Source organism: Ceratotherium simum, chromosome 15 (assembly GCF_057802395.1).
Source record: "Ceratotherium simum simum isolate JZ-2026a chromosome 15, ASM5780239v1, whole genome shotgun sequence".
NCBI classification, from domain to species: Eukaryota; Metazoa; Chordata; class Mammalia; order Perissodactyla; family Rhinocerotidae; genus Ceratotherium; species Ceratotherium simum.
This window is the reverse complement of record NC_141914.1, coordinates 14,704,425-14,730,269: the sequence shown is the minus strand read 5'-3', so window position 1 is coordinate 14,730,269 and position 25,845 is coordinate 14,704,425. Positions and strand designations below refer to the sequence as shown.

Genomic DNA, 25,845 nt, shown 5'->3' with positions numbered 1-25,845 from the left:
CAGGCACTAAGAAGGACTGAGGGTGATAGAAATCAATTCTTGTGTCAGAAAGGTTTTATCACAGCTTGAGTCAACATTTTTGTTACTTAAATCATCTAGGTCTTAGTCATTTTTAACAAATTCAAAGCTATTTTACAGATGAAAAGTTATTTTTTACATGATTTCGATTCACAGAAACATGCTCTCATACAACTATAGGTGACTACTCAAAGCCTTCCCGGAAAGAACAGCTTTATTTGATCTGCACACTGAGGAGGACCAAGCTTGACCTCTGGGAAATGGTGTCATCCACCAAGTCTATCCCCAGTGCTTCCCGTGTCCCCCTGCCCATTCCCCACTCTCCCCAGTGGCGTGCTTTTTTCCTTATAAAGATTTCTTTTTATTTAGCATTTCTAACCCTCAACCCCTAGTGACACAGAAAGTGAGTTGAAAATCTTATTTACACCCTGACTAAAACGTAATCACAGCAATGTTCATTTCATGTCTTATGGGCTATCGTGGAATCAACATTTATTTTATCTCAAAGGAATTACAAACATTTGACAGAGCTTTTGGGAATGGGGCTGGAGAGCATAAGGAAGACAAATCTGCATTTTGGAGAGACTGAAGAGACAGAGATTTGATGTCTTTCCCTCTTCTCTCTCCAACCCCTCTCATCTCCTCTTCCCCACCCCTCTCCCCACCCCTCAGACTCCACAGTCACCGGAGATCTGAGATTCTGCTGCCCGGAGGCATTAAGAATCTAGCAGTGAGCAAGAGTCCAGCACCCTTATGTTGTAATTATTTTGGAAATGTTTGTGATCATGGTAAAAAGTAATTTAGGATGCATCCCATCAGGACATTGACACCAAGTGCAGATTTGGGCATAATAAAATTATTAAAAATATTTATGACTGTGCACAAATCGTATATGCAGCCAGCGCACTCCTGCTCAGGTCCTTTGCCTCAGCTGTTCTCTTTGCCTGCCACATCCTCATCCTAGGTATGCACAGGTTAGTTCCCTCATCTCTTGCAGGTTTCTGTGCAAATGTCCCCTTGTTGGTGAGCTTTCCCTGACCACCCCATTGAAAATAACAAATCCTTGATGCCCTACCCTTCACGTCTCCCACCCACTCAGCTACAGAGCCCCGTTCCCTGCTCTATCCTTCTCCATAGCATTGTACCACCAAGTAACATACCACATATGTTTTACTTGTTTATTTGTTTGTCACCCGTCTCCCTCTGCTGTCTGGTAAGTTCCACGAGAGCAGAGCTGATTTGTACGCGTTTCATGGATCCCAGGGTCTAGAAATCTGCCTGACACGTAGCAGGCATTCAATCATAACATGTTGAATGAATACAAACTATATACAGCTGCGGCTACATCTCATTGCTGTGCCACGTGATACTGTGAGATGTGTATGCTGAAAGAGCAAAGGTGACATCTTGCCCTATCGCCCTCCACATGGTCCTACCTACAGTTGGCGAAAGAAAAATAGTTTACAGACTAAGATTTTTATTACAGGAAAGCAGGAACCCCCCGTCTAGCACCAGAGGGAGATGTATATATTTCACATAAATTTACACTCTGGTTTGCTTATACACTGAAATATATATTGCCTAATCCAATTTATTGTTTCTTTATTATTCCTGTTATAATGCTGATGATAAAGTAATTAAAAATTGACAAATAAGCTCTACCATAATAAAATAATAAATTGCTTGATCCCGTAACAATTTCTTTGCATTTTTTAATACAAACAAACAAAATAATAAATTGAAAAAATAAGCCTATGTCTGCAAAGAGCGATTAATTGGTGGGCAGAAGGTTGAAATTACAAGGAAACTCCATGTCCTAGGTAATATATTTCAATAAGGTTTAAATATTATAAAATTAACTAATATTCTTTTTGTAATTAAAAAAATAAAGGTAATTAAATTCAAAAATAAATTGCTACTAAAAATAGGATAACAACATTTTTCTAAGGTAGTGGTAAAACTAGGCTACCTGAAATTTCCAGGTACACTTGCATTTTGGAGGATAGTAGCTTGGGTAATATGGACTTGAAATCTTCCCTTCAAAGCCAGTGCGTTCTTTGACCAACACTGTGTTTTCACACTCTGAAAAAAATATCCAGTAACACACAATGATTCCCTGTTGTGAGATTATGGGAAAGACACTGCACACATTTCTTTGACTACAAACATGCACTTCCTTGATCAACAAACTTATACATTTCTTGAAACTTAAACTAATATTTTTAAAAAGCAATAGTACCCTACAGACGTATAGCTAAACTACTTCTTCAAATTCTATCTTGCTTTCAAATCATATATTTTGACTACAGATCTATAGGACGCTATTAATTTCTTTATAAACATAGTTTAAATATATTTTTTAAAGCTTCTGAGTTTATTTGTTCAAATGAGCGTATATTTCTTCAACAAGAAATATACACTTAGTTGACGTAAGGAGTTGTTCTGTTTAAATAAGACAATCTAAATGTCTCTTATTGGGCTGGCTCTGTGGCTTAGCGGTTAAGTGCGCGCGTTCTGATGCTGGCGGCCCGGGGTTCAGATCCCGGGCACGCCCCAAGGCACCACTTCTCCGTCCAACCCGAGGCCGAGTCCCACGTACAGCAACTAGAAGGATGCGAACCTATGACATACAACTATCTGCTGGGGCTTTGGGGGGAAAAAATGAATAAATAAAAAAATCTTTAAATGTCTCTTATTGATATGGTCATCTTTCTGCTAGAATGTACGTTCTTTGAGAGTATCGGTTTTTGTCTGTTTTGTTTATTGCTATTTCCTTGACACCTAGAATCATTCCTGGCATATAATAGATGTTCAATAAATATTTGTTGACAAATTCCACTGCAACATTTCTGAAATAATCGTATTTTTAACCTTTGGAGTTAGAGATAATTTTCAACCCAACAACATCTCAAATAGCTAGTTCAATTTTGTTCAATAAATCAATTTTACATTTGGTTTTATAATAATTTGAAGGAGAAAATCTATCAAAATAAGCCACTGCCCTAAAATGTTGATGACCCAAAGCTATCACCATCTACTTCAGCCAAATCCTCTTCCCGTCTCACCCCCATCTCTCATTTTGATCCCTTTGGCTGAGTTGATGCTAGTAAAGAATTTACCAATACATGGTCTGTGAGATCGGTTATAAGACAACAAATATTTCAAAAAGACTAGAGTTTCAGTGAAGCCTCTTTTTATTTTGTTTTGTTTTGTTTTACTTCATCAATCCAAGTCAAAAAGAAGAACGAAAGGGAGGTCGCTTTTTTCTCACTGTCTGACCTAGAAAAACCCATGAAATCCTCTGGGTTTTACTTCACAGGTACTTTCCATGATGGCATTCACATGCATTACTATTAATCAGAATTCACGAAAGACAGTCTAGTGTGCTAGTTACTAAGCTGTTATCTCTCAGCGCCAGACCCACCCTTTTCTATTCTGCGGTGCTGGGTCTGGGACTGCAAACCACTGCTCTCCTACACCACCTGGCTTCCTGATAGGCTCTGCCAATAGGGGGCGCTAAAGGGAGACTGGAAGGCTGGAGGAGGAAGAAGGGGACTTCCTGTTTGTTTCCTCTTCCTGGGAGCGTCACGCTAGCAAAGCTTCTTCACCCCCAAAGCTGCACCTCCTTCCGTAGCAGAGCTGAATTCTGTTAGCAGTTTCCCCAGCTTCCGCTTGAGTGCATCTCCCTCAAAGATATCAGCCTCAGCTGTCTGGCACCCCCTCCTCAAAGGCCTGGGTCCCAAGTCCGTGAATACCTACCTGCCTCTGCACTCAGAGACACCAGCACCAGCTGAGCAGCAACCCCACTTCAGAGGTCTGAGTTTCATTCCATAAGCCCCCTCCTTCACGCTCTAGATTGTAATTATACCAACTGCTTCCCTTTGGTCCCCCAGACCTAGGGACGGTAGTTGCTTCCTACACGTGTTACATCCGTGTTACCTTACAGTTTTCTTTTTGCCTTTGGAGTTACCTAGTTAACACGTTTATACTGAGTTACCAGTTCTTTACACTAAACTCTGTCTGTTAAAATAATATGATCTCTGTCTTCTGAGTGGACCCTGAGTCAGGATCCTTGACTAATGCAACCAGTATTACAGCACAGCCTCGGGAGAGATCAGACTGGAGTATCATAACAAATATTTCTAAGGGTGGCTTTTTTTCAATTGGGGAAGACTTACTTTGTTCTGGAATGACCTCGAAATATGCCCGGATTCCTGACAGCCTGCGTATCTGAGGAGACTTAAACGTCACCAACATGAGATTATTTGTAGAAACAAACGACATTAATGTTCGTGTGGGTTCACAAATTCTGAAACCAGATAACAAAGCAAAAGTACGTGAATGATAGGTTACTGAGAAGTGAGCCTCCATCCAGCACTAATTTCACACATTCCTGGGCCATCCACACAGTTCTTGTGAGCAGACTTTGTCAGCCAGGTCTTCATCAACTAGTGGCCACAGGGCATGACAGATGGAGGGGAGTTGATACAGGTACAGAAATTTTTGTCCAGTAACTACTGAAGAATTCTCCTGGATGGCCATCACTGGACCCTCCTTGAGGGCAGGGTATTTAATGGCTAAGGTCATGGGCTCTGTGCTAAGAACACTGTGTTCAAAACTCAGCTCCATCTCTTAACTGGCTGAAAGACTCTGGGCAATCAACTAAATCTTCATAATGCCAGTTTCCCTACTATGAAATGGTAGTAATAGTAATAGTATCCTCTTCATAGCATTGTGATAACAATTAAATGAGATGGTAACTAAGTATTCCTGGAAGAATGAAAAGAAACCAATAACAATGATTGAGGAATGGAAGCCAGTGACAAACTTACTCTTCACTGCATATCCTTATACACTGTTTGAATTTTTAACATGCACGTTCATCACCAAAATATAAGTAATGCATACATACATAAAGTACTGTTACATACATACAGAAACACTATTAAAAATAATAAGATAATTAATGCTCCTTTTTACCACAGTGAGTAACAAATAGTAAATTCTGACTAAAGCCTGTCATTCTTAGGTTATCAAAATATTAAGCACCCATAAAAAGATGTCTACTCAGACGTAAAAAAACATTAGGGCACGTATATGTGTTTATGTGTGTAATTACATATATATGAATGAAAGGATTTATGCAAAAATATAATGGACATTTGTTCTGGGTGATGGGATTGTGAAATAACTGATATTGTTTTCTCCGAATGATCTTATTTTCCACAATGAACATTGTGTTATTTTTATAATAAGGAAAAAAGTTTTGATTGTTTTACTAATGCTATGCAATCAAGATAGAATATTTATTCTCATACTCTATTGAAACAATAGACTTCCTTGTGATTGGAATGTAAGTAAAATTAAACAAAAAATCTGTTATATTTCAGAAATACTGGCTGAAGTTCCTGCTGTGCTGATTTTGACTCTTCTATGCTACAAGTGAAAAGCAAACATTGTGTCTGATGGGCTCTGGCTAATACAGGGGGTACTCAATAGGGCACGGGCTCAGTCTTTGACCTCATGAGTGTACACAAAAATGGTTAAAAAAAATCCAAGGGGAACCCAGATACTGCAAAACAGAGATGTTGTAAAAAATCTTTTCACTCGCCAACCAGAGTGCCTGCCTAATACCTATACAAGATGGTGCTCCGGATTGGCAAGAGGGCGTCGTAAATGGTCAGGGAGTCGGTGACACAGTTGTCGGCTTCGATCTCAATGGACTCGATGGAGAGACGAATCAGATAGCCCACTATGGCCACCAGCTTGAAGTGGCACATCAGCTGCCCTGAGGTTGCAGAAATCTCCAGAGGGTAGCGGAGAGAAGGGTGATCTGCATAGAAATACTGAGAACAGCGTTTGTCTGTGGAGACAGCAGTATTGCTCAGTTTTAGGAGTGACTTGTCTAAAAATCTTTATAGAAGAGTAAAGAGCAAAAGAGGTCACGTGAAGGACATCTGTTGTCTTTGCCAGCCTCGAGCCCACTCCCCTCTCTTCTGGTAACAGCACCTAGATTTTACTTTGAGAAACTATCCCTACCCTGTCTATATGGTTTGGTTGGGGTTAAACTCGCCCCTAGGTCCAGAGGTGGGCACATGACCCAGACCGCCAATCAGAGTCAAAGGAGCTAGTTCGGGAGTGGGCATGTCAGACAATCTGAGACTATGAGACTCAGCCCCAGGACTTTGCAGGAACTATCAAGAAATATGTGTGGGTTTTTTTCCACCATGTTTGCTAAACTGACAAATTATAAGCTTGGATCTGCTGGTGGCCATTTATGCCATCACGTTGGAAGAACACAGTTGATGAAGCCTCAGCAGAGAAAAGCAGAGATGCAGAGTCCTGAAGATATTTTATTTTAGAACTGGACCCAACTCAACATGGCTGAAGCCAGAACACTCCATGTATGTCCCAGTTACATGAGCCAATCAAGTTTCTTTTGTGCTTAAGCCAGTTTGAGTGTATTTCTGTCACTTGCATTGCAAAGAACACTAACAAATACCATCATTTGAAAGGGAAAACTATAGCCAAAAAGGATACTGATTTGGAGGTGAGGGGAGAGAGGGAAGAAACCACATGATGTAATTTACCAGAGCCTATGGTTGAAGAGTAGTCTGACCGAAGCCCAGCTGCGTTGAAAAAACACATAGAAAAGAGACTGTCAGTCCCCCCATTTCGTTTGAGAATTTTGCTTAGTAAAAATTATTTTCAGTCCTGTAAAAGCAATCCAACACTTCTGGGATTTGCTTTAAAATAATCCAGTGAGGGTAGAGGAGGTGGTTTAGGTATTTGGAGATCAACTAGGACGGCCATGAGTTGATAGTTGTTGAAGCTGAGTAAAGGGTATATGAGAGTTCATTATATTATTCTCTTTTCTTTTGGAGGCTTGAAATCATACATAGTAAGAAATTTTAAACATTTTTCAAAGGTGAAAAAACCAACCAAACAAATATGATAATAATTAGTTCTGAAACAGTACATGTGGTGCAGAATTTTCCACTATAGACTTTTCATTTGTTCATTTACAAATACTTATCAGCCACCTACTACATGCCTGCCAAATATATAATTTAAATCAAAACAGAAAGTTGCACTAACTTTGGGTTACATAATAGTTAAACCATTTCACTGTCAAGACAAATGATAGAATTTGCATTTTGACAGGACTATGGGGCAGGCCGTTTTGGAGCATTGGGCAGCACTATATAATATAGATGCAGTTCTGTCTGGACAAGGCAAGAGACGAAATAAACCTCAGCAAAACTCTTCCTTCTCCAGGACTTGAAGCCTTAGTTTGAAGATATAGGAAGCCAAATTAAATATAGGGAGGGGTATACTTTAATAAATTCAATTTCATGTATATTTTGACCCCAATTCTATTGTCCAATCATTGTATATAACCTTTAGCAATTTCCTTTACCAGTGTAGCTCCAATGTCTTCAGTTAATCCTTTCCACTGCGATTGTGGAAGAGAATACCTCATTACAATATTGACTACGATAATGGCAGTATCAGGAGTGTTGCAGGAAGGAATGTTTAAAGGAGAATTACCCAACAATCACCATTTAGGACCACAGAGTCCATGTCCACAGCCAGACCCTGCAAGCTCCCCACAGAGGTCCGGTTTATGATGCTCGTCTGGATGGAGTCCTTCAAGATGGCGGCCACACAGTCCTCACAGAAGATATGGCCCTTGGCATGTGGCATGACAAACACAATCCAAAAGTGGATAAGGAGGCCACCTTTGTTATTACTGCTATGGTGAAAAAAGAAAGACATTCAGGTATACCTCTTAAGAAGCAGACTTTCGTAGGGAGCCAGTGACCCAACTGATAGATTCAAAGTAAGGCCAGTGAGCACATCCTTCAACAGAATGTAATTTCCTTCTTTAGGAAGTCATTGGCTCCTATTATGGGGACTGGAAAGGGAAAGCATCATGGTATGTGTATTCTTGTGTTGGGTTCAAATCTAGAACTGTTAGCATATAGTTACATCTCCATGGAGAATATACTGTTTCTATGGATATCAATCAGTATTCACTGCTATTACAAATAACACTTATAATTTCTGAGACCTTACCATGTCCAAACACAGTGCTAAATCTGGTTTATCACATTTAATCTTATGAGAAAGTTCCTATTATCATTCCATCTTATATACGAGGAAATTCAGGCCAACTACGACTCAAAATCACACAGTTAGTAAGTAGAAAATCCAGGAATCGAGCCCAATTTGGTTTTCAGTCTGACCCTGGAGCAGGAGCTCCTAACTACACAAATATTGTCACATTTTGTGAGCGAAACATAAGATAGTGTTCTATAGTAAATAACTTGGGAAATGGAAGGTGAAGGAAAGTAAACAAATTGCTATACTCCAAGACTTCTCCGTGCCTTTAAGGTGCCAAAGTGGATTGAGAATCTCTGCAGATATATTGGGGGTGGGAGAAAGTGAATGCAGTACATAGCACACAATTTTTCCTAAAAATTATTTAACCATGGGATCCTTTTTTCTCAGAACAATTCTAGTGACTGTTTTTTCACTGAACATGTTTTGAGAAATACAGATCTGTGTTTTATTTTTGCCCCCACTCAATATAGCAGCCATGTGAATGACCATTTTGCCCAGGGGCATTAATCCAGGGGGCCAGGATCCCAGCTAGGGGGAGACAGCAGGCTTTGTACATTAAGAGAAAAACTCAGCATGACGGCAGGGCAAAGAGTTGGGTCACTGTTGTGCTAAAAGTGTATTAACCCACAACCAGCCCCAAGAAGTTACTCGAGAATGGTGCTATCTCAGCTTCCACAGTCTTGAAAGGACTTTACAGCAGTGAACGAATGCAGACATCTCAGAGCAAGGGACATACATTACCTTACATCTGCAACAACAGACTGCTTGTAAAATTTGGAGAAGGTAGATGTTGTGTAAACCAGGTTTACCTGAAAAAGAAGACCCAAGGTGTCTGAAGCCTTTCAAATTTGCCTTCCTCTCAACATGCTGTAGGTCCAGGCTCTGACGGCCAGCAAGGAGAAAAACAAGGCTCAAACTAAAGGCCTCTATCTCCAAACCCAGACATTATTCCCTGAAATCAAATAAATTCTTACTTCTTCTAGCAGTCTTTGGTTGTTTACTTTCATTCTGCTATCTGTGAAGAATAATCAGTTATCTTCATTCATTTATTGCTGTCTTTGTACACTCTAACCAAGCGTAATTTCTGTATTCTGCCTACTCCAAAGGTTAATTTTCTTCACAATTAAAAAATCAAACTCCTTTAAGCAAATTTTCAAAGTATTTGACCCAACCTCTTTTCTATCAACGCACAGCGTGGAGAATTTATATTCTTAAGGACACATTCCTGTATTCACCACTAGGGGGCGGGTGGTGCCCACAGCTGTGTTGACTATCCCCCTTCAGAACTCTCCAGTTTCCAGGGAAGCACCCAGCCCCTTTAAAACTCCATAACTGGATCTCAGAAAAGAGCTGTTTCAATCACTTTACCTTCTTTGCCCTCACTTTGCATTTCTAAAACCAAACCGACTCTCTTCTGCCTCTCCTCTGTCAAATCTTCTCCTCCTGTACTTCCCTTCCCTAACAATAGCAAAATCACCTACCTATTGCCCAGGAGAAAAAAAACCTTAGAAATAATACAGCATAGTGAAAAAAAATATGAGCTATGGAGTTTAAATTCGCTATGCAACACAGAACATGTTACCAAGACCTGCTGAGCCTCCATTGTATTTTTCTTTTTTTTTTTTTTAATCTGTAAAGTGGTAATCAAAATGCCTACCTCTTTGAGTGGGATGTTAAATAACTATAATAAAATGTGTTGAGTGCAACACTAACTATATGAACAAGGTTCTACACGAAGTTAGCATCGGCTCTGCAGGAGGGGTGGCGGAGGGTGTCAGGGAGGATTTCACAGAGAAAGACACCTTTTGGGTGGGTCATGAGTGATGGGGTAGAATTTCACTCGGTAGAGACTGGACAGAAGGCTTTAGGCCAGAGAGACTAGCACTAGAAAGGGCCCCAAGACATGTCAATGCAACGATTGTTCATAATACAAAGAATGACTGGCTTAGATCACAAGGTTTCTGTTGGGAGAAAGTGGTAAGAAATGAGACTGGGAAGATCAGGGACGGATTTAGAAAAGTGCTTGCCTGCCATTCTTAAGAATTCATGCTCCATCCTTAAACCAAAAGAGAAATATTATTTTTTAAGGTCCCCTCCAGCACTAGAGAAATGGCTTTGGGTGGGGGATGAGGAGTACTGCCTGGGATTAGGAAATGTGGGAAGGAGACTAAAAAAAAATGCCTACATCTTTGGGCTGAATTGAGGAATAATTGATATATATTAAAGGTAAAGGCTTTAGCAATGTACCCAGTGTACTGGATACTAGAAGATACTAGAAGGCCTTCAATAAATAAGAGCCACTATGCCCACTATTGTCTTTGCTTGCCTTCTCTCACAACCCTTCCTCCTACACTGCAGTGTGCCTGTCACTGCTGCAGAGTCACCACTGGGTGGGCCACCGTCTCTGTTACTGTGCAGATTACAAACTGGCAGACACTTTCAAGTTGGTAATATGTAACAAGAGCCATGAATAGATATTTTTCTATTTGACCAGTGATACTTTCAGGAAATCACCTAAGGAAGTAATCAGAGATATACACAGTGCATGTGGCAGTGTTGTTATAGCATTATCTGTAGGTGCAAAACTTGGAAACAACTTAACTATCCAATAAAAAGGGATTTGCTGACTTTGTAGCTATTAAAACGTGTGATTTTTAAAGACTCTTTACTTGCATAGGATGCAACCTAAGGTTAAGAGGAAAAAATCGGATCATAAAACTGAATATCTACTAATACTCCAGTATTACCCATCTCCTATGTCAATGTGGTCCAGAATAAAAAGGGCTCAATCTCTGAAGATGACATTAAAGAAGATTTTAATGTTCTTTTTTATACTTTTCTGAATTTTATAAATTTTTACAATAAATACATATTAGTTATATTATGACAAAGTTTTTCTAAAAAGTGAAGAGATGCCAGGGCATCGAGGTTGAAGTAAATGTGTATGGATCACAGAACTAATCAGAATGCATGTCACTTCAGTACTGGAAGGCATTTTCAAGATCACCTGATCCAATTCCTTTATTTTATAGATGAGAAAAACTGGAGCTCAGAGGGCCATTTCTTTTACTTTTTGACAGAAAACAATAAATAAGTAATTCTATCAAATAAGCAATTCTATCTGACAGCCAAGATGAGCTGAATCCCACGTTTCCCTCTGACTGCTTCCTTTGTCCACCCTGGTCACCTGGGACACTTGTGACCCCTCCATCCCCATCCCCTCACCCCCACACCTCCCTTCTCCAGCCTCTCAAGCCCCCCCACCACTCACCACTTGCTGCACAGTCCGTGCCACTGACAGAAATTCCTGGGACTCCTTCTGTCGGTATTCAGGGAGAAACTCGATGTTGGTGATGCAGAACATCCCCACAAAGTAGAAAGCATCTTTGCCTTCCGTCTTACCTGTGAGACAGGAGAGAAGGTCGTGAGGAGGCTTTCCCTTCTATGTGGCAGTGAGGCACGCACATCTATATCAGTATCGGGATCCTAAAATGATTTTATTTCAAGCAGCTACGTATTTTACTGGTCACAGCTTGTGGAACTCTGAATGTTGTTAATAATATCTCTTCCATCAGCAGTAAATCACCATATCCCTTTGAATACTCTATTCTTTCTAGTAGCTTCTGGCAAATACTTAAGAACAAGATTAAAAGGTAGAAGATATACCTCTTTGACTTTATACATGTCCTAGAGTTGCTAAGGGGCCAAAAAGAGCATATACAATTTTCATGGATCCAGAGTCTGTGGAAGGTAAGGAGGTCAGAAAAGTATACCATGGAGCTCTGAGGTGACGTGAGCACAGTGGGAGAAGAGGGCAGGGCCCCCCAGCTGACCCTCACTGAACGTCTGGGCGCTCATCCCCTGTCTGACTTGTGAGACTGATGCCCAGGGTGCCAGACCAGTCCTCTGCTCTGTGCAGTGCAGGGAGAATTCATCCTTCCGTCGAGCCACAGAGTGAGGTCCTTGGCCCAGTGTCAGGTCAATCTTGCTCAAATACTCCCCCCAGTGAGGACCATGGGATTGGGGTTGGCCGTCAGGCTTGCCCAGAAACCACTGACAAAATTGAGCAAACACATTGCCATGTCTGAGTTGCCTTAGGGCACCTGAGAATAGCTTGGGGGCGATGAGGGACTATCCTTTCACCCTTTCCTTTTTGTTACCAAGGTCTCACGGCTATGTGCCACCACCCCTATGGCTCCCATGGCCGTGGTACATTTCTTTCCTGTGACACATGCCCCGTCATGTTATAACTTCTGTCTGCGTGTCTGTCCTTTTAGACAAACAGTAACTTCTTTTTATCCCTCAGCCCCTAACATAGCGTAGCAAGTGCCTGACTGTTTTGAAGCTAAATAAATGGTTGTAGGAAGGAAGGCAGAGAGGAAAGAGGATAGAGGAAAAGAGGGAAAGAATGTTCTCTCTTAGCACAATGCCCAGCACCTGGAAATGCTAAATAAGTGATGGCTGAGTGAAGGAAAGCAGCCTCCCTCCTATGACCTAACCAGGGTCACGTGAGCCCCAAGCAGTGCAGTGAGGCTGTGGAGGGCGGGGGAGGGGGCAGGGTAAGGGCCAGGCCTGAGCTCCTTTCCTAGATTTGCTCTTTCAAGTTATATGACCTTGGACAGATCACCTTGCCTCGTTAGGCCTCTCCTATACAACAAGGGTTGTTTTGTTTCTGATTTTACCAGGGAAGTGCTTCTTAGATTTTTTTTCATTGCAGACTCTAAAATTTGAATGAAAACTATAACTTCTATCTAGAAGTTCGCACATCCTTCTCTCATCAGTAAGTACTCAAGAGTCAGGATCCCAACAATGCAAGGGAGATCAATTTAGTCTTGAACCAGATTACATTTACCTAACTCTTCCGTTCAGCCCAATACACAGAACCCTGCACAGTCTCCCTGATGAGCTGTCCATGCTCCTCATTTCTCAAGGCCACCCTCCACGCCCAAATCACATGTATCAAAACTAACCTCTGTTGTCTGTTGAACAATTCTCGTTTGTTCGTAGAAATCTCCCTTTGCTCATACTGGTCTATATGCCTGACATGCCCTTCTCTGATTTTTACGCAGCCAACAAACTACTTCTACACAATGATGTTCCAAAACTTGATACAAAATGCCAGGGCATCGCAAATGCATCAGTTGAGGGCCAGCGGACACTGATGGGAAATTAGTTGGTTTGTTCTGGGTGGGAGTTGTGTGTCTTTTGTGTTTGTCTTAATTGCCCATTGACTTGACTTCCCCACTAGTCCATAAGCTCCTTGTGGACAGATTCTTTCTTGTCTACACTTTTCTCCCTTGCCTGTCACAGAGCCCACTCCCAAGACGTGTCACATGAATTTTCAGAACCGGTTCATGAAATTCTGAAACTTCTCTGGACTCTATCCCTAGGCAGGCTGGAGGCCTGTCTTCTGTGATTGCAAAGTAACTGCTTAAGCAAAAAAATAAATCAGGCCGGCCCTGTGGCTTGGTGGTTAAGTGCGCGCGCTGCAATGCTGGTGGCCCGGGCTCGGATCCCGGGTGCGCATCGAGGTACCACTTCTCCGTCCATCCTGAGGCCGAGTCCCACATACAGCAACTAGAAGGATGTGCAGCTACGACATACAACTATCTACTGGGGCTTTGGGGGGAAAAAATAAAATAAATGAAATCTTTTAAAAAATAAATAAATAAAAAATAAATCAACTCACAGTCCCTCTCCAGCACTGAAGTGTGAGTTTTTTGAAAGGAGAAAATACATCTGCGAGCTTTTTGAAGGTAGGAGATGCATCTCGGTATGGCTGATGCCTTATATTGTGCCATGCAAATTATAGGTGATCAATTTGTGTATATGTAAGTGACCTGAATTGTTCAAGACAATATTCACTAATTCCTTGCCTATAAATCTTGCTTTCCAACCAAACTTTAATATTCTTGAGAGTACACATATCTTGTATCAAATATATTAAGATGTGTAGAGTGGGAAGTCCAGCATAAGTCAACAAATGCTAGAGTTACTGAGCTGCATGGGTAAGTACTCTCTAAGGAAGAACCAACTTACAACTCCTGTCCAAAAGGATCAATCAGATTGACAAAAGCATAAAAACAGAGGAGAGAAAGACGCATGAGTGAAATAAAGGCCAGGCAGCTGGAAATATAAGGTTGCCTAGAAACGGGCAGTGGGTGGAATGAAGAAACGAAACAGCTTAGCATTCCATTCATTTTTTAAAGCTAAAATGCATTACATTTCTGAACTAGTCAAAAGCACCTGAGCATCCTCCTTAGCTCTTCTCGTCCTATCCCCCATCTCTGCTCCTCCTGCTCTCCTATGGGAAGAAAGCAGAGGTGGTAAAAGAAGAAATGGGAAAGACAATTCTGGTTTCTTCCTCCTTAAAACCTCAACAGTCTTCGAAGTGGCTATCGGTCTGGGAAATAGGAAAATTCTATCAGAAACACCCGGGGGGCAGAATGAGCCAGCATTGCAGATGCTGAACTCAGAGGGCCAGCCCTAACACCAAATGAACCCAGAGTTTAACTCACTGATGTAGAGCCACAGAAGGGTCCAGGCTATGACTGCTAGGATGAATAAAAATACTGTGAAGAGAATGATTTTATTTTGGACATTCCAAAAGGGAGCTTTTTTCTTGGCTTGTTTCTTGGGCTTGGCTTTGCCGTTGGGTTTTTGAGGTGGTCGTCTCCCTGGCAGCTTCCCGTGGGCGCTGACCACCTGAACTGAGATATTGGATATCTTCAAAAAAAAGAAAGATGCATCAACAATGAGAAGTAGTCTAGAGCTTAAACAGAACCACCCAGTCAGGAGAATCTTGGTGTTAACGGGCCTAAATATGTCAGTCAAATTATTTACATAAGCCTAATAAATTCACTTGCATTGAATCACACAATTGAGATCAGAAAAAACAGACATTATATGAACTCTAGTGAAGTGGTTCCCAGGTCCTCTCCTCAGCTCTCAAATTCTGCTAAATAGATGCTGTAGAGGAGAGGCCTAATTTCTTGGAATGTAGACTAGAGGACCAGAAGGTCAAAAGGTTAGGATTCTATGTGGGTCAATTCGTGTGGATACAGCTCAGCTGTGGGAATGTGTGTGTGTTTCCAATGTTTGTATTATATGGCTTTTCTCCCACAACCAATTTCTTCCGGACTGAGGCGGGACTGAAAATAAGAATATAAGTGAGCTCCTCATAGAAACAAATTGATTTCCTAACTATGGCTTCATGACCAGGTATTAGGAAGAAAATGTTAAGGTCGATGCTCTGGTTTGTGCAGGGCTGTAGGATAGAGGTCAAAGTGCGTGTTTCAACATTGCCTCTCAGGTACGCACTCTTAAGGTGGCCACTGAACTGATCAGTGACTCAGTTTCTCAATCACAAATGAAAGAATAATTAAAAAATAAGGAATGAAATAGAGGACTCCTATTAGATTATAAAATTATTGGTTTTAGTGTATGGACGTGCAAAGTGTTATGCGCAAGAAGAAAAAATGCATTATTTACCTGTTTCCCTTCCTCGTTTTTATTCTCATCTACCCCTGTCATTTGATGCTGTGAATTCTTTAATAATGTATATGAGAGTTTAGCTTCTTTGAAGGAGAGATTTATACATGTCAGGGTAACTAAACTCCAGTGATGAAATAACTTTTAACCACGCATTCTTTTAAAGGCAACCATCTAGAACACCAACTCCAAAGAAATCATCTCTCTTTTGAGCTCTCGTGAGAGTTCTCTCATTCTCTCCTACTCTCCCTGACTCTGCCCTTCAAAGTACACATCTTCCAGTCTTTAATCCTACCAATTAATGGGATAATATGTGGCCAAGTACATTCTGAATTATTCATGGCTCCCTCATTCTTTTTGCCAAACACCCTTGTCAACCCCTGGAGTGAAATGTAGCTTCTATCCCTCCTGGTGAAATTGAACTAGACCAGACGTCCTGCAGGAAAGAGGATGGTGTTTCTAAAGAGAAAAACATTCTATGGTAGGATGAGTTGACTATGATGTCAAGCTACTTTTAAATATTCCCCCAAAGAAGTAAAAAGAGAAAACACACAGCAATACTAGCACATGTAGAACTGACAGGGCCAAGGTTGGTCTTTCAATGCAGGAACACATTATAGGCAGTCTCAGTTAGCACTGATTAAATTTTAAAATGGAATTTGTGCAGAGATCAGTACAATTTCCCTGGAGTTTTAGAAAACCAGTTGCAACTCAATTGCCAACTGCAGCCCTTTAAAACAAGCTCACATTTGTGAAATCCATTAAGTACTGTGCAAAGATAAAGTATTTTCTCATTGCTCCCTTTATTTTTATTAAGTAACATGGCCTCATTTTGCTACCAGGGTCAACGATAAATGGCGTTAAGGAAGAGAGAAGGCTTCCCACGCTGTACTTACATTCACATCAGCAGGTGTGGGTGAAGCATCACTGTTTTCTTTGTCCATTTTGCGTGTTTCTGCGTGTGAACATCCAGAGGTGTCTCAAAGCCAGGTTTCACCCCCTTCCATTCTCGCTCGAGAAGAATTGGTGGCCGCATTCAAGCTAGCTTTCAGAGGAAGGGAATCAACTTACCTCCACGGGGTCCAGTTCAGAAACTGAAGCTGCCTCATTGCTGTATAGTGAATGTTAAAGGGACCTCTCAGTCAGCTTTGCACCCCAAACTGAAGGTTTCTTAATGTGTCTCTAAGATGAGTCAGGCCCCTTGGAGCCGAGCCTCAGGCAAGGTTGCCTCACAAGGACACAGTTCAACAATCCAAAAGTATTTACGTCATTAAAACTTTTGCCTGCATCTTCTAAAGTATATTAAGAGATCTAATTTATAACCCTCAGCAGCGCTTCTTAGAAATCCCCACACCCCCACTTCTCTTGCTGGTATCTCATGCCCACTCCAGAAGCCTCAGTCTCCAATTCTGCTCTCAACTCTGCCCCTACACTCTCTGAAAATCCCTTTCCAGGAGGGTTTTTTCCCTTTTTTCTCCCCCTCCTCTTGCAATTCTCAGTAAATCGAGTCCTTTCTGATGTAAATCTCCTGTTCCCATCTCTCCCCTTCTTCCCCATGTCAACCTGAATGAGGTTCAAGAGTGGGAAGAGGAGGGTAATCGTGAGGGGCATTGGCAGAATGTTCCTTAGCAGATGGGGAATGGAAAAGGCTAGGACTGCTCATACTTTACACACCTTACACGGACACGCTGCCCTGTGGGTGCTGGGCGTCAGTGGGAAGTGGATCAATCTCCTTTAAAGGGGAAAGCCTGCTCTGCTGATCTGGACACACACTCCGGTCCTTCAAGGTCAGGTCACAAGAAAGCGAGTGAGAAAGAGCCTGCTGAAAGCAGTGAAGGATTAGTGAGTAAGACGGAGGACAACAAATGATGTCATGTTGTACACATTCACTCCCTGGCTTTTGTTGTTTGTTACCAACTCTGATGAAATGACTAATAATGCCAAAGGCTTTATAATTATAAGATTGGGAAATCTGAAAATGAAGTCCTCTTTAACTGCCTATCCTTTCTATATTACTTCTCTTATTTCTAGAACTATTCATTTCTACATAATGTAAATAAACTATCTGCCCTGAGCAGTGAACTCTCCTTGAAAGTCAATCTTTAGGCAGGCTCCTCTGAGCCCTCTTTTCATCAATGCCTCATCCTTGGGCCCAGTCTTCAGCCTGCCTAGCCCAGTTGTAGTACGAATCCTGCTGTCAGTTTAGTGAGAAGCCCCTCCCCTTGATATCTGATCAAGCCCCTCATTCCAAACTCTTGATGTATAAAGCCTTGGCCTGCCTTTAGCAAGAATCCCCCTACCCTTGATGTTTCTTGTTAGTAATTTTCCATCCACTGCTCCCCTCACTCTGCTCAGTGGCCATAAATCACCAGCCAGCTTTGCTGTGTTTGTAATTGACCTAAGTCTATCCTAAAGTCTCTTTCCTCTATTGCAATAGTACTGATTAAAATCTGTCTTTACAGCCTTTTCACTAGTGTCCACCTCTGTTTCTCTTTGATACCAACAAGAATGGGAAGGTGCAGCAAATCATAGGAGTCTGCACTATAGGTACAGAAATTTAAAACAATCATAAAACCAACTACAATCTGCTTTTTTATTATCACCCTTCGTCAGTAATTCTAAACAAAGTCAGTAATAAAATGCTCCTCGCTAAAAAAAAATCTTTGGTATAAGTTCTAAATAATTGCAACCATTACAATTGAGTTTTAATAATGTACATGTAAGCTTCAAAGGAGCACATTTTTATTACTCACTATTTAATAAATAATGACTGTCATGTAGAAGTTACGTTGGAGAACTCCCATTTGTCTAGTTGGTCTCAAACACAAGAAGACTCCGTGATAAACGCTTATTTCAAGAGTAAGTTTCTAGAAGTCTGGGGTCATTTGAGCTGACTTGGGGCAGAATCCTTGTCTCCACAACCCATGTGGAATTATATATTCCTGCATTTAAACAGAGGATTCAAAGTAACCAACAAGAGCACAATGATTGTAAAAGTGAAGAAACAGAACTTCAACTATTTCATTTCTGTTATTCCATGTGACCATTGGGAGTTAATTTATATTGAAATTTTAAAACAGGTATACAGAGCATGAACTGTCTGGTGTAGTATTCTGTATGCAATAATTATTTTAATTTTATTTTTACTAGCATAATTACGTATACAAAGTTGAGTAAAATTTTTCACTGCATTTTTTCTAGGCACTATTAGTATTCATTTTATCTTGTGATTATTACTGAAAATATCTTCATTGTATAGAGGAAGGGGCTATTAAAAATGATCCACTCTAGATAGACCTAGATATGTGATAACAAGTATAACAAATAATGATAGAATCTCAGTGTGGGTATGCATTTACGCTATAGAATTCTTTCAACTGTATGTTTATAATTTTTCTTGATAAAATGCTGGGAAAATTATCATCTCTGGGAGTCAAATACTCTAGATAAGCCATTGGTTTTGAGAGATAATGGCAAAGAAAGCTGGGGTGCAAGATAAAATCTTGGTGACCAAGCATGCAAGCATCTCCTTGTTGCTTTTACTGGCATGGAAGCCCTGGTACGGAGCCCCTTCCATCCCAGAACATACGACCAAAGACAATCACAATGACCAGATGTAGGTTGGTGCTTCCCCTCATAAGCAGCTTGAAAGACAGTGAAGATGTTTCTATTCCTTTCCCAGGAACAAAGGCCCCTGTGCTGAGGGAAGTGGGGCAGGTGACTGTCTACTGGCCAATCAAGCAGATAGTGTGCAGTGACCTAGATCGACAGAGAAACACCTCTCCATTGGATTCAGCAGTGGTTGCTGGGAGCACTTAACTTACCCAATACATCAATTCAGCACACAAAAACATCTTGAATGTTTCAACCTTCTGTCCCACTGGTAAGCCCAGTGGATCTGAAGGCCTGGAGGTAGGAGCAAGTCATCCATCTAAGATGAGCAAGGGCTGAGCACCTGTCACGGAAGGCGCTTAGCAATGGAGGTGACACTTCCATCCTTGCCTAACCAGAGGAGAGGCCAGCTCTGCCACAACTGATAAGTTTATTTTTGCTGCTTAGGACCCACTTCTCTCTATTATGATAAATGGCCACGTGCAGAGTTGCCATTTGATCCCCACTCACCTCTGAGCTTTCTGCACAAGGGGAGTGAATCCTAAGGAAGCACAAGGTTGCACAGGAGCCTGGGAAGCCAGCCAGCCATTTAACACTGTCAACCATAACGTCCTGTAATAAAATGACACGACAGTGATCCTGGCTTCCCTTTCTCTGCTGACTCACAGGGAACGTGATCCTAATCCTTTTTGTCACATCACATGGATCTTCTTAAAAAATGAAATGATAGTGGGGCATCTTAGCAAACCCCTAGATCTGGACTATTATAATATCTGCTTAACTGTTTTCCTCCTCTGGCCTCATGCCTCCCATGTGCACCTCACTACCAAATAAATCTTCCTAAAGTAACTCTCTACTGTCACCTCCATCCTTGACCATGGCAGCCCATCTCCTTTTATTCAGTCCCCCTGGCCTGATATTCGAGGTCTTCCTCGAAAGTGGCACCAGGTTACCTTTCTGAGTCCTCCTGTCACATATACTGAATCTTCTCTGTCAAACTCTGCATTTTCCATCTTTAGTCATCCGTTCATTCACCCATCCACCTGTTGACTTAACATGTATTGCATGCCTACTATGTGACAGGTGCCAAATATTTTTTAAATGAATAAAATACATCACCGCCCTTAAAAAGCTCTCAGTAGAGGAGGTAGACATGCAAACTACTGATTACAACATTAAGTAATAAGTGCCATCAAAGAGGTGCTGACAAAATGCCACAGAATCATAGAGGAGGCTATTAACAGCCCTTTCTTCCAAAGCTTGTGTCCCAGGTCCACACTACATTATTCAAATCCTAAGCATTTTCAACACCCTACTTGCAGCTCTCCTGCAAGCCTTTCCACCTCCTCACTCTCTTCTTCCCCCTAATGCAAAACCTTTATTGTACCTACCAGTACTTGAGGTAGGTACAATAAAGGTAAATAGTGTTATAATAATTCATCAAATGCTACTATGTGGCATCTCTCATGTTGTCGTTTTGGTTATTTACCTTGTCATATGTGTATCCTATCTCCAAGCTCCTTGAAGACAAGGTCGTTGTATTAGCCTGTTCAATGTAATAGGCTTGGGGGCTGGGGGTGATAGCTTCTTCAGGCGTTAGTTGGGTCTAGGATTTTGTTTCACCTTAGTTACAAGCTAATAAGTTAGCCTGTTACTATTACATGGATGGTGGCAGATGACATGAGATTCATGGCTTGGCAAGCAGCATAAGGATCAGCATGTTTGCATGGGTTCCTTTTTTCCCGTAAGTCCCACGAAGGTGACTCAATATGGTTCAGATGAATGCAATGGGTTCACGTCACAGCTGAGGAATGTCAAGCTTGGGAAATCTACCACTTTTATAGCAAGCCTGCCTGTTGTCCAAGGTAGAGACATTACCTCATTCTTCAGGGTTGCTCCCCGGAAACACACCCTGAGAAATGGCCAAGATAGAGAGCAGTCAGGACATCTCATTCTTGGCAGACACAGTGTATTCGTTTCCTGGGGCTGCCGTAACAAAGTACCACAAACTGGGGGATTAAAACAGCAGAAATTTATTGTCTCACAGTTCTGGAGGCTAGAAGTCCAAAATCAAGGTGTCAGCAAGGCCATGCTCCCTCTGAAATTTGAAGAGTAGAATACTTCCTTGCCTCTTCCTGCCTTCTGGTGGTGGCTGGCTCTCCTTGGCACTCCTTAGCCTTCAGCTGCAGCAGTTCAGGCTCTGCCCCCTTGTCACATGGAACTTTCTCCTCATGTGTCTCTGTGTCTCTTCTCTTCTTATAAGGACATCAGCCATATTGGATTAAGGACCCCCCCTACTCCAGTGTGACCTCATGTTAACAGATTACAACTGCAATGACCCTATTTCCAAATAAGGTCACATTCTGAGGTAGTGGGAGTTAGGGTTTCAACACATCTTTTTGGGGGACACAATTAAACCCATAACACCCTGCAAGATCTGCAGGAGTGGAGGACTGTCACTCTCAACAGAGTAAACTTGCTTCTAATGGACAGCACTGCTAGAAGTCTAGAGCCTGGTCATAGTCTGGGGCAGCTGCGGGTTGCAACTTAACCATATTCTCTAGATGCTGTCCCGAACCCCCTGCCCATACTCATCTCACTACCTGTCCCTCTATGGTGAGGAAGCGGAGGATGGTACAGTATGACCGAGTCATGGTCCAGAAGGAGCCATTAGTACTTCATCCACAGGCAGCCATATCAATTTCAAGGGGAGAATGTTTGGAGGAGATTGTCCTGCATTAGACCAGAAATGGAAGATTAAGGGGGTAGATAGCTAATGCCTCTTTTCTTTCTGGTTCAGTGGATCCATTAAAAGGACCTCCTTTCCCTTTTCAAGTTCCTGATATAAGGAGTGCTCAATTCAGTATAAGTGTGTGGTTGTGCTAAGGGGCTCTTGGGTGAACTAGTCCGGAAGCCATTCTACCATACAACCATAACCAGACAGACCCTAGAGGCCCAGCCTGACCCAAGCTGGTCACTAGCACTCTCACAGAAAGCTATAAACATATTGAGCTGGCAAAGCATCTGACTCCTTGTAGGAGCTGGATCAGCATGATGTTTGACGAAGGAATGAACCTGTTATACTAAAAGGTATTGACTTTGGAAATTACGCAAAGGTCATTAGATTACAAAGAAATATTTTTTTAAAGCCAACTTTAAAAATCAGATTAATCAGATTGAAAGAATAGGATTGGGGAAATGACAGAATAATGAAAAATGAGAACAATTATGTTAGGATGAAATTAAACAGATGAATCAAAATGACCTTGGCACAGGGAGGCCTGGAGAAAAAGGAGGAATAAAAACAAAAGGAAGAGAAAACGAAGGAATAGGAGCAGTTAAGTCATTTTAAAATGAGTATCCCACGGCTTAAATGGGCATGGAAAGCATCTCACTTCTTAGCAGAATCAAGCCCTGCCCTGCTCTGCGGCGTTGGCTTCCCCACCAACTTCATCTCTGTTATGCTGTTTGATGCTCCGAGCTACTTTGAAGTTTAGCGCCTTGTCATCCCAACTTCCTCATAGGATTTGTGTATATTCTGGAATCTGAAATAAATACTATTCAACTATCTGCTTATTATCCCAAATCATTCCCAATGAGAGGCCCCGACAGCCTTCATGTAATTTACAAATGGCAAATGTGAAATGCATCAGTATATATCTGGTCATTTCTCTCAAAGATCAGATGTTTGGAAGCACAGCTAAAATCCAAATAAAAACATCAGTGATGTGGTAAAACAAAATCCTACCCTCCTCAAACCCTTCACTCCCCCAGGAAGAGAGAAATATTTCAGAAGTGAATTAGATCCTTTCTACTAAAAGTGGTGTAGCTCTCCATTTCCTCCCCTCATTGAGGGAAGTTACAGAGTGCTGAAACGGGGGCTTTTTTTCCCTTTTTTTTCAATGACAAACCAACTGCAGCTTCAGGTTTTATTCTAGCCAACACACACAACATGTGTGTGGTTTCTGGAGCATTAGCTACTAAATTATTTTTTATTCATTTGCATCTTTATTTGATTAAGGCTTACCTGAAACCCCAGGGTATCTGAGATGGGTGTTTATTTGCCAGGAGGTCTCCTGGCTGTCACGTAGTTATTGATCTCATTTGAGAATTCTGAAGTACGGTTGGGAATGTTCACGGACCAGCATCAGGATGCAGGGGCCTCCAGCACGATTCTATCGCCTTTCCCCAACAGGCTAAGTGTATCTGACTTATTGAGGGTATTGCTGCCATCCTCTCACTTTCTCGTCAAGCATAAAGGGCATATGAGTGGATGTCTCTGCTAAGTAATCATTCAGTGCATCAATTTGCTCCAATGGACCAGAAAGAGTTTTATCTTAAATGGTATTTTTGCACTTCTTTCACAAGTTAAATGTCACTAGAAGTCCTTGATAGTGCCAATTGACAGATATGCACAGCTGCCAAATCCCCATTTTCAAGAGTCAGACTCTTCAGTCTCACTAGTAAAATGCCTTAGTGTCTTAGCAAACCAGCGAAGGATGGAATCAGTCCACTGGGCAGGCCTCAAACCATGAGAGTCATTGTTCTCCACAGTAATCCAGAGCCCGGAGGCAGGACTGCACAGATAGGGGCTCTGCTTCCCAACTCTCCTTATGATAACCCACGTCAGCTGAAGGAGTGTGTTCCTTACACATCCCTGACATGTAGATGGTGCTCAGTACATCTGAGCTAACATCTTAATTAAATACTAATTAATAACATGTACTAACTACTATGAATTAGTGACTACAATGTTGCCAAGGACCTGGTTTCTCTATCCTTCTTCATTTTACCACAGAGGGGAATGCTCAGACTAGTTTGCTTCTCACAATTAAACTTTCTGTCCAAGGAGAGTGCCTCCCTTTCCTTACCCTAATCTTGGCCCTAATTAAAAGATTCTAAACAAAAAGATTTACATAACGTTTACCAGCTTTGCAGGAATAATTCTGATCAAGAATCATATGTTAAAGTTTCATATGTAAAATAAGCCACATTGAGTATTGGTTACTTGCATACACAAGGGTGCTCTGAACTCAGGAAGGAATTCAACACATCTTTTGAGCCGGGTGCAGAAAACCAAACATATCTGCATTCTCCTGAATGACACACAGATGAGCTTGTCATTGTGTGCTCCTGCTGGAGAAAGACGAAGTGCAAGATGAGTGCAGGGACCACATCTTCACCTGTGTATCCCCTAGAGCCTAGCACTGTGTCTAGGATGCAGAAGGCAGTGTTGCATAAGGGAATTCATGAAACTTTGGAATCATAATGTTCAGGGTTCAAATTCCAGTTCCTTCTCTTACTAATTGTGAGACATCGGGCAATGGTTTAATCTCTCTAATTCTCACTTTCCTTATCTGGGAAATTATGTAAGTACTCACTTTGCAGGATTGTTATAAGAATTAGAGGAGACAGATTGTACAGAGTGTCTGACACTTAAGAGGTGCTCAGAATATCTTTCAATGAAATTTCCTTAGGTCATTATTTTCCCTTCAATTGTTCTGAAGCAGGATGTCTTCTCAGGCAGAGTTGCTCACTTTGCAGTCTGTGTGAGCCAAGCTCATCCCATCATAAGACTGATGCACTGTTCTCCCAAGAAATTATTGATCCAAGAAGATGGATCCAGAATGGATCTTTAACTTTATCCTACAGAAGGCCATCAATGTCTGTTTCATTAGAATAAGGTCAGTTGGGCAATATTCACCCTAAACCCATTTGAACCATACTGAGATTTATCCTTGCCCTTCAAAATAGATTTACATTCTCAGCTCAGGGCCGTCAAAGCTGACACATTTTATTTTGAGAATATATAATAGGCTCATAGCCACATCACATCTTCCGTTTCACTGAGTGACAAATCAATTAACCACATTTTGCCTCAGTTCTCTTGCCGAGACATTCAAGTTGAATTCTCAAAATGATAATTTCTGTTCTGGTCTCACATTTGGCAATATTTTTTTACCAGTTGATCCTTCTGTCTTAACCAACCCTGTGTACTTCAGAGTCATTAACAAGCATGAACAGTTCATGGATTTAATGCGCTCTTTGGCAGTGATGAAAAATGCTGGAATTTGAAGCAAGACCCAGCAATCATAACATTTCTTTGCAGCTGCCCAGGAAGAACACCAAGTTCCATCAACATCCTCGTATGCAGATGGTGTCTTCCAAAATATTCACAAATATATTTTTAAGTGATAATGCTGATGAGAGTGTAGAGAAATAACACACATATACTTTGCAAGTGAGACTGTAAACTAGTAGTATGGATGGTAATTTGACCATATTAATCAAAAATCGATATTTAGCCTCTAGGAAATTATCCTAAGAAAATTATTATAAAGGTATATCTATAAGGATGTTTTATAGCATTAATTTTAATGATGAAATTTGGAAACATTCTAAAATTCAACAACAAAGGATTAACTAAATGACATGTGATACATTCATTCAATGGATTTTCAATGAAAATTTATTCAGCTATTTCCATGCAGCAGAGCTTTCTATGTAGAATGGACCAGCTTCCTCTTCCCATCTTGTTGGGACATCCCCATGACTCACATCCTCATGTTTCCTGAGGCAATTTCTGTCCTCCTCCTT

General features: G+C 41.3%; 1 protein-coding gene across 2 annotated transcripts in view; it reads right to left on the bottom strand.

Moving 5' to 3' along the window:
• The window catches only part of TMPRSS7 (transmembrane serine protease 7), a 37,725-nt gene extending 20,695 nt beyond the window's left edge, over positions 1-17,030 (bottom strand). The window contains exons 1-10 of one of the 2 annotated variants that reach the window (XM_087439584.1): positions 16,708-17,030; positions 16,533-16,591; positions 14,664-14,871; positions 11,417-11,547; positions 8,887-8,954; positions 7,581-7,774; positions 6,609-6,647; positions 5,653-5,881; positions 4,197-4,327; positions 1,988-2,100 (exon numbers count right to left, since the gene is read on the bottom strand). In XM_087439584.1, coding sequence (XP_087295710.1) covers positions 1,988-2,100; positions 4,197-4,327; positions 5,653-5,881; positions 6,609-6,647; positions 7,581-7,774; positions 8,887-8,954; positions 11,417-11,547; positions 14,664-14,871; positions 16,533-16,580 — 1,161 coding nt within the window. In that variant the 5' untranslated portion in view covers positions 16,581-16,591; positions 16,708-17,030. Of the gene's footprint in view, positions 1-1,987; positions 2,101-4,196; positions 4,328-5,652; positions 5,882-6,608; positions 6,648-7,580; positions 7,775-8,886; positions 8,955-11,416; positions 11,548-14,663; positions 14,872-16,532 lie in introns of both variants that reach the window. The other variant, XM_087439583.1, reaches the window with a different exon arrangement.
• Positions 17,031-25,845: the final 8,815 nt, after the last annotated feature.